Source organism: Microtus oregoni, unplaced genomic scaffold (assembly GCF_018167655.1).
Source record: "Microtus oregoni isolate MIOR12 unplaced genomic scaffold, Mior012 000045F_ref0000178, whole genome shotgun sequence".
Taxonomy (NCBI): domain Eukaryota; kingdom Metazoa; phylum Chordata; class Mammalia; order Rodentia; family Cricetidae; genus Microtus; species Microtus oregoni.
Window position 1 is genome coordinate 10465763 of NW_024543219.1, and position 9287 is coordinate 10475049.

At 45.7% G+C, this 9287-nt stretch overlaps 1 protein-coding gene across 1 annotated transcript; it reads left to right on the forward strand.

Annotated features, from left to right (window-relative positions):
• Nucleotides 1–1979: 1979 nt before the first annotated feature.
• LOC121434827 (prostaglandin D2 receptor-like) lies at nucleotides 1980–9009 on the forward strand. The gene is made up of 2 exons (XM_041633787.1): nucleotides 1980–2822; nucleotides 8776–9009. Exons 1-2 carry the CDS (start codon nucleotides 1980–1982, stop codon nucleotides 9007–9009), a joined length of 1077 nt encoding a protein of 358 aa, XP_041489721.1.
• Nucleotides 9010–9287: the final 278 nt, after the last annotated feature.

Genomic DNA, 9287 nt, shown 5'->3' on the forward strand with positions numbered 1-9287 from the left:
TTTCCTCCCGCTCTGTCACACTCAAGTGGGACTCGTCTACGTTCATCATTATTTGCTAGGAGGTGGAGTTGAGAAGGCAGATGACATGGAGCTAACCCATATAGGGCCTTCATAGGGTCCATGCACCCTGAATGGCTTAGAGCAGTGGTTCTCAACCTTCCTAATACTGCAGCCCTTTAATGCAGTTCCTCACGTTGTAGTGACCCCCACAATCATAACATTATTTCTGTTGCCCCTCATAACTGCAGTTTACCCGTTGTTATGAATCGTTCTGTGTTTTCTGACGGTCTTTGGGGATCGGGACCCACAGTTGAGAACTGCTGGCTTAGAGGTTGTCCAGCACAGACAAGGGCTGACCTCATGCAAGGCCTTCTTAGAGTCAGCGTTCCCTGAGAGACGTAGACTTGCCCAGCAGAGACAAGGCTCTCAAAGTTAGATTTTACTGTCGTTTCTCTGTGTCAAGTGCTTTATTGTTATTTTTTTCTCAGTCCCACAGCAGTCCTATGAAGTCAAAGAATTCCCCTACCCCACAGATAAGGACACTGAATCCCTGAGAGGCTGAAGCACTAAACCAGAATCCTAAAGGTCCTGTGTAATTCTCAAGCTGTCCTGCAGCCTGAACTGTGGTCAGGCTGGAGGTAGCTTCTCTGCCCGCCATTCAGATTCCACACATGAAGCTCAGGGCCTGCCCTCTCCCTGACCTGTCCATCAAAACAGGCAGGGGGTGCTGCAAATGAAGGTCTTCAAGCCAAGGTGTAATCTATGCACTTACATAATTTAGCCCAAAGAGTCTCTCTAAAATTCCACATTGGACGCCAGTTTCTGTCCCGAGATATGGAGTGTTAAATAAAGAAACCCCAGTTAACACCCTCTTCTGTTTCACTGCCAGAAAGGAAGAAATATTCTCCAGTAGTCACAGGACAGAAGACTGGGAATGCTCTAAAACAAGGCTAATATGTTACGGTTTCAAAATTCATGTAGAAATTCTCAGCCACCTATCAGCAACAAAACAAACAAACAAAACCATTGCTTCCCTGGCACCAATAAAAGTGTGGCAACTGCATGTACCAAGGACATTCCCTGTCTTGGCCTTCCTTCTTCAAAGGCATCAGCCAAACAGGACAGATGCTACTGTTGGAGAAACTGAGTCCAGTAACAGCTGACCCGAGACTTGAACCCAGGCCTGATGACAGCATCAGTGCTCTTAACCATATTCCTGTCCCCCTGGCTACACAATCAAAGTGGTTTCTGCCGCCTGCTCAGTAACACCTCTTGTCTTGGTTTTTTTATGGGCAGAAAAAGCTGGTCTGGAAATTTTGTCACCCTCTTGGGGAAAGGAGCCATGGAAGGGACAGGTGGACTCAGCAAACACCTGATTCGTGGCTATCTGCCACTCTCTCCCTCTGCCTTGCTAACCAGATCTCCTGACTTTCCAAAAACCTGTTTCCTTACCTCATGGCCAATCCCCACGTTGTGGGGTTCTAAAAGAGAATCAGAACCAAGTTTCAGGAGTGGTGCAAATGTTATTTAAACTGATTTGGGAAAAGTGGATTATAGTCCTTTCCCAACTCCAGGCTTGGTCGTCTGCAGAGTTCATGGCCACCACCAGTTCTTCTGCTTCCCCACTCCCCATTGACTCCTCCTCAGTTTCCTCTCTGTGTCTGCAGTTCTCAGGCCTAGGATGCTCACATTCTGGGGAGTTTTCGCGCTCCTTCTGACTCTGTATACAGAGTCTGCCTCTCCTCCCAATCCTGTGCTTTTAGCAGAGCTGCTGGGACACTTACAACAGCGCCCCGCCCTCCTCGAGGGGTGTGACCCGGGAGTTTAGATAGGAGTACTGATTGTGAGCAACACCCAGCCTCCCGCTGGTCTTTCTCTGTTGTACACTTTCCGTGCCCCAGCGGCGCCCAGAGTGGCCCGGGGCTCCTCCGCACCTGGCCTGGGCCACAGCTCCCCTCCAGCCGGACGCTTCAAGAGCCATGAACGTGTCCTATCGCTGCCACGCATCCCCCTGGGTGGAAAATGGCTCCTCCGCGACCATGGGCAGCATGCTATTCGGCGCCGGGCTGCTGGGCAACCTGCTGGCGCTGGTGCTTCTGGCGCGCTCGGGCCTGGGGTCCTGCGGACCACGGCCGCTACGCCCGCCACCTTCGGTCTTCTACGTACTAGTGTGTGGCTTGACAGTCACCGACTTGCTGGGCAAGTGTCTGGTCAGCCCGGTGGTTCTGGCTGCCTACGCGCAAAACCGGAGCCTACAGGAACTTCTGCCTACAGCGGGCAATCAGTTATGTCAAGCCTTTGCGTTCATCATGTCCTTCTTTGGGCTAGCCTCGACGTTACAGCTGCTGGCTATGGCTCTGGAGTGCTGGCTATCTCTGGGACACCCCTTCTTCTATCAAAGGCACATCACCCTGCGCCGAGGAGTGCTAGTGGCGCCATTAGTGGGAGCCTTCTGCTTGGCTTTCTGCGCACTTCCCTTTGCCGGCTTTGGGAAGTTTGTGCAGTACTGCCCTGGCACCTGGTGCTTCATCCAGATGGTCCACGAGAAGCGCTCGCTATCGGTTCTCGGTTTCTCTGTGCTCTACTCCAGCCTCATGGCGCTACTTGTCCTTGCTACCGTACTGTGCAACCTGGGCGCCATGCACAACCTCTATACCATGCACCGGCGCCTGAAGCGCCACCCTCGCTGCTGCCTGAGAGACCGCACCCAGCCAGGCTCCAGTCAAGGTCTGGGGTCCCTGCATCCCCTGGAGGAGTTGGACCACCTCCTGCTGCTGGCTCTGATGACAGTGCTGTTCACTATGTGTTCCCTACCTTTAATTGTGAGTTGCTGGGCACGGAAGTTCTGGAAACTGGTCTTCTCAGGCCCTGGCCAGATGGAAAGGTGGGGGTGGGAGGGATACTGCTGTAGCTCTAGGAGCTGCATCCAGTGTCGGATGCGGGGCAGTTGGTTCTGGCCTCAACTCTCCAGGGGAGTGAACCTCCACAGACCTAAGATATGACACCCCCCCCCCCCCATTTGTAGAGGGAGAAGAAGGAATGTCAGACAAAGGATGTTCCGAAGACAAACGGGTGTTGTCTCCTGAACGCAGCAAAACCTTTTCCAATTGGCAGATGTCCCCTCCTCTCTGCTCCTGTCCGATGAGGTCTCTTGTGAGGCAAAGACCTTAGTCCTCTATCCCCCCCCCCCCCCCCGCACGAGCTATGCAGTATTTTATTTTGTCAGATCCACCCTCTAATTTAGACGTCTTGGAAAGGTACTTCTCTGGGAGTTCCTCTCTGGACTTTGGCATAGAAGAGAAGGAAAGGGGTTAGTTCATCCTGAGTGGCTTACAAAAGTGAGCAATACACACGGATTTAGTTCTGAAAAACTCTAGGTTTGTGGCTGCTGCTGTACTACCCCCCACGGGGGTAGGGGTGGGGTTACAGCAGAGGCAGAGAAGTTACAGGAGGCCCCTTGTTTCCTTGTCTGTCTTGATGAGTTTTGTTTCTATCTTGGCCAATGAGATGGCAAAGAATCCCATTAACTTGGATCCAAATTACAAGGAGAAGATGGCAGAGACTGAATGATGCAGAAGCTGCTGTTCCCAGATTGAAAGGAATGATTGTAATCAGTTTGATGACAGACACCAAAAACTTAGAACCCTAATGAAGCTAAGCACTACTCAAATTATTAAAAAGAATTAAATTCTTCATATTAGATATGTACTTTAAAGTTGTACCCAGTCATTGCTATTGCATCTCTAATTTCACCAGTTTCATGTAGCAGCTCATGTTTACCTGGGGATCTGACTCCCTCTTCTGGCTCCAGAGGCACTAGGCACACATGTGGTACACAGACATACATGCAAACACAAGACCCATACACATAGAATGATAAATAAAAATTGTGGGATATGTTGTTTTCTGGTTGTGTTAGTATCTCCTGAATGTGCATTATCTGGCACAGTGGTCTATAAAACCTGAATCATTTATTCTCCAGCCCTTACCAATAAAAATAAATTTAAAAAACTCCAGACCAGTAGTTGGTGCTCACTTATGCTGTAATGAAAGCAAAGAATAGCTAAATCCGTGAGAGTTGGAAGCAGCATTTGGATGCTTTAATGTGGATAACTCAGAAAACAGTGTAAACCAAAGGAACAAACACAGCCTTTGGACACATCTCTAAGGAGATCCATATCTCCTTATGGAATTGTGAGAATTAAAGGAACTGATATATTTAAAGACACTTTGGTAAAAACAATTTGTAAAGTTCTGGATAAGTGTAAGCCAGACGGCATTCCTCTCAGGAACGATCATTTCCTAGAAGACCAAGGGATTGCTCAATGGCTGTTGGTCTGGGTCAAGTTTCAGCACTCATGGCTATGGTAGTTGTTTATTTACTGGCTCTCCTCATCTGTTGAGGGATAACCACACTAGTTCTGTGGGGTTGGCAAAGGCTAAAAATCACACACACACACACACACACACACACACACACACCTATACAAGTACAGTCATGTGCATGCCATGATGCACACTTAGAGACCAGAAGGCAAGCTCAGATGTTGATCTTTACTGGACATTCTGATTGACACAGGGTCTCTTTATTTGCTGGTATGTATGCCAGACTAGCTGGCCAGCAGCCTCCTGTCTTTCTGTGTTTCTGTTGCTGTGATAAACATCAAGACAAAAAGCATTTATTTCAACTTACAGTTCCACATCACAATCAATTGGAAGAAATCAAGGCAGGAACTCCAGGCAGGAACCTGGAGACAGGCACTAAAGTAGAAACCATGGAGGAGCATGGCTCACTGGCCTGTGTTTCATGACTTTCTCCACCTGCTTTCTTATATTCCTGCCCAGGGGTGGCACCACCCACAAGGGGCTGGGCCTTCCCCTATCAATCACTAATTAAGAAATGCCCAGCAGGCTTGCCTACAGCCCCAGGCATTTTCCCAGCTGTTTCCTCTTCTCAGATGAAGCTAGCTTCTGTCAGGTTGACAAAAACCCAATCAGGACACCCTGGGAGCACTAGGATTACAGATTTGCCTTGCCATCAACTTTATGGGATCTAGAGATTCAAACTTTTACCCACTGAGCCAATTCCCTAGCCCACGCTGAGCATTCTTGAGTAGAAAATCCCAAATGCTTCACAATCTAAAATATTTTGAATGTGAATGCCATGCTGCAAGTGGAAACTCCTACAGCTGATTTCAAGTGATAGGCTGGAACCCAGACAGTTTGCCTGTCTCCGACTACAGGTGTGGAGGACAAACATCTCATGAAAATGGTGGCTGTGGAGGGCTGTGTTCTACAACAGTGTCTTGTGGGATGTACATATTCCACATTCTGGGAAACAAAAACCTATCTAGTCCCAAACAATTTGGAATAGGGGTACGTGTGTGTGTGTGTGTGTGTGTGTGTGTCAGCACCACAGAATCCAGTGCCTTGCCTCAGTATTGTTACTAATTTTGGTTCTCATTTATTATTATTTCCTGGTGACTATAATAAATTAATCAGGAAGTATAATCTCCTTAGGAGATGGCGTGGTAGTCTAAGGCAGCAGTTCTCAAAATTTTTATGGTCTAGGGACCTCTTAATACCCTTAAAAATTACTAAGGGCCCATACAACTTGTATTTAAATGAATAGTGTCTGAATCTATATCAATAACATTATATAGTAAACCTAGGAGTTGCAGGGTTTGAGGAGATGGCTTAGTTGGCAAAGTGCTTGTCATGCAAGTGTGAGGACCTGAGTTCAAATCCCCAACAACCATGTAAAATACCACCAAGTTGGCCACAGAAACATCTACTCAATGACTCTTAAAGTCATATAAGGACACTCCTTTAAATTAATGCTCTTTTACATTTAAAAATATTTTATTTTTTAATAATGTGTGTAGATGGGCACATAGTGTGTGCACATGATTTCTGCAGAAGCCAGAAGAGGGCATTGGAACTCTTGAAGCTGGGGTCACTGGCAGTTGTAGCCCCTCCCACACGGGTGCTCAAACTGGACTTGGGTTCTCTGAAGGAGCAGTAAATACTCTTAGCCCTGAGCCTTCTCTCCAGGCTCCATGTGGATGCTTTTAATGTAAACTACGTGGATGTACAATTGCCAGTTATAGAATAATTTACTTCTAATAACAACTGCAAGGGCCTGAATAATAATGGCAGATTACTCACCCAGGATTTGTGTGAAGTTCTGGGTTCAACCCAAGCATTGCATAAAAAATATGTAAAATAAGAGATAACCTAGTAGAGTTGGCATGGGTAAGTACTGCATAGAAAGAAAATAGTTTAGGCTGGCAAGATGGTCCAGCAGGTAAAGGCGCTTGCTGCCAAGCCTGATGACCTCAGTTCTAGTCCCAGACCACGCGTGATGGAAGGAGAGCACCAGCTCCCACAAGTTAGCCTCTGTCTTTCACATGTACGCTATGGTGCTACAATCCTAAACACGCAAAATAAATGTATTTTTAATTTAAAAGGATAAAATGGTTTGTTTTAATTATACAACTATCATTCATTACCAAACGTTCTTGCATGGCTGGAATTTTGGTTGAAGTTACATTCCGTCAAACTCCTCTCTGAGGAGAAAACTAACAAACATAAAACACATCTGTGAACTGTTTGTTTCTACATTAACCTAAGCTTGTGGTCCGTGTCATAGCCATACAGCATGTATCTGATACCTACCTCATCTGACACACTCTGTAACTCAGTGACATACAAAATGAGGAAAACATCCTGGTGCAGGCACAAGTTACAAGGGAAGGATAATAATTAAGGCTAAAGGAGAGTGTAGCAGAGGAAATGGGCAACTCCTAGTTAAGAAGACAATATGCTGATGTGGGATACTCCTCTGTATGCTGTGAATATGTTTTATTATCAATGGTTAATAAAGAAGCTGCTTTAGCCTATGGCTGAGCAGAATATAGCCAGGCTGGAAGAGACATAGAGAGAGAGAGTGGCTTACTGGTAAGGGTTCGGCATCTTTCTCCTTCTGCAGCTACATGGCATCTCTCCTTGACTCCACCTAATATATATATATATCTTCCAGTCTGGCTATATTCTGCCCTGCCATAGGTCAAAGCAGCTTCTTTATTAACCAATGATAATAAAGCATATTCACAGCATACAGAGTGGAATCCCACATCAATACACAAGCTAATTATCCAGTGTTTATTATATAGCAGACCTGTTCCTGAAGCTCTCTTCACACCCTTTCATTCCACCGTCAGAAGAATCCTGGAAAGCAGGCACAACAAACTTATTTTTATAAAAATAAGAAAACCACATCTTCCCTGAAGCCACACATCTGAAGAGAGGACTCCAACCCAGACGTGTAGACCTTTAGCCAGTGGCTCAAAGAGGCTCCAAAAATGTGTCATATTTGAAGTCAATTTGAAGGACAGCATTGTTTGGCTCTTTAATCCATTTCCAGGCTTGTAAAAGGGAGATAATGACTGGTTTTACTCATAAGACTTTTATAGGGAGAAAATGAAAATTTCAAAAGACATAGAACAATGCCAGGGAGTTGAAGGCTCTAAGTGGTCACCAACCTTTGTTATTGCTGTTGGCATTATGAAGCAAGAATGAGGAGAGTGTCCGCCTATCAGCAACAGATGAGTCCAATGTAAGGCATCTTCCGTATGCACGGGACTGAAGTAGCCATGACCACTGAAATGTTATAGAGAAGAGAGTCAAAAGCTGAGGAGATTGATTCTAGGAGTTTGCATCTTCTCTAAGAGATGTTCCTGGGTGGCCATGAGTACTCTTAGCCACAGTTTCCCCTACTAATTCTGGATTTAAGTAGTTGCTGTCCCATTAGTGTCAATTTGTTTCATTATGGATTTAGAATCTCAGTAGGCATGGGAAATCTAATGCCAAAAGAAAAGGTATCTGGCCTCAGAATGGAGGTCTGGGGTTGTGCTGATTTAGGCAGTCACATGACCTAAATGGCATGGAGATTCATGATTTGAGGCACTTTGCAGAGCTCTGAGGAAACCACAGAGACGCAAGGTAAGATCAAAGCATAGGAAGTGGCTGGGCAAAGGTAAGAAGGTAGCTATCTTTGGGCATGCCCCCTCCCCCATCTTATATAGAATCTATCTTAATAAAAGGAACAATTTATAACTGGTTGGCAGGGGTGCACACTTTTAATTCCAGCACTCAGGAGGCATAGGCAGGCAGATCTCTATGAGTTCAAAACCAGGCTGTTCTACAAAGAGAATTCCAGAACAGCCAGAGCTACTCAGAGAAACCCTGTAAAAATATATATTTCATATATATATATATATATAGTTCATGTACACACATATATATACAGTTCTTCCATCTGGTCACGTCATATCTTTTTATCACCATAGTTTCTGTCTTTTTACTTCTGTTCAAAGTTCCATTTCTTGGTGTGTCCATACATGCAGCAATTACTTCTAAATAAACTAATAAGAGTGGACAGACAGCTGGAAGCTAAATAAAGTATTCATGTAAGGACACTAGTTAGAGAACCTGTGTGTGGAAACCTGGTGGTGTCTTCATAATCTGACAGCATCCTGGAGAACCGAGCAGAATTCAGAACGACCTTGAGAGAGTCAGTCAGATGGATGTCCCAGATGGCCTCAGTTTCCCCACTTCTCAGGCTCCTCACCCACATCTACCGGTTGTCTTGTGACGGTAGATGTTGTCCAGGCTAAGATAAGCAAAGTAAGGAAATTTGTTCCTTCCATCAGCCTTCTATGTCCTTATCTGTGTAATGGTTTTGGTTTTTTGTTTGTTTTTCTCCCCCAACAGTATCGTGCTTACTATGGAGCCTTTAAACTTGTCCACACAACTGAAGGAGATTTGGAAGACCTCCGGGCCCTGCGTTTTCTGTCTGTGATTTCAATCGTGGACCCCTGGATTTTCATCATTTTCAGAACTTCAGTATTCCGGATGTTATTTCACAAGATTTTTGTAAGACCTCTGAGCTACAGAAACTGGCACAGCCATTCCTGCCAAAAATCTAAGATGGAATCATCTTTGTGAGGGCTCTGCAGCTCTGGTAAGAGAGAATATACCACACACTCAAAGAACCTTGATTGGATAAAAAAAAACCTACAATTTAAATCCTTAAAATTATCTCTCATGAGGAGCTGGAGAGATGGCTCAGCACTTAAGAGCATGTACTTCTCTTCCAGGGGACCTGGGTTTGATTCTCAGCACCCATTCAGAGGGTTCACAACTGTCTGTAGCTCCAGCTCTAGGGAAGTCTGACGCCTCTGGCCTTCCTGGGCACCTGCATTCATGTGCATATAACCACACAG

Coding starts and splice junctions, on each gene's coding strand:
- LOC121434827 (XM_041633787.1), top strand. CDS start 1,980: ATGAACGTGTCCTATCGCTGCCACGCATCCCCCTGGGTGGAAAATGGC. Junction 2,823..8,775: donor TGTGTTCCCTACCTTTAATT/GTGAGTTGCTGG, acceptor CTCCCCCAACAG/TATCGTGCTTACTATGGAGC.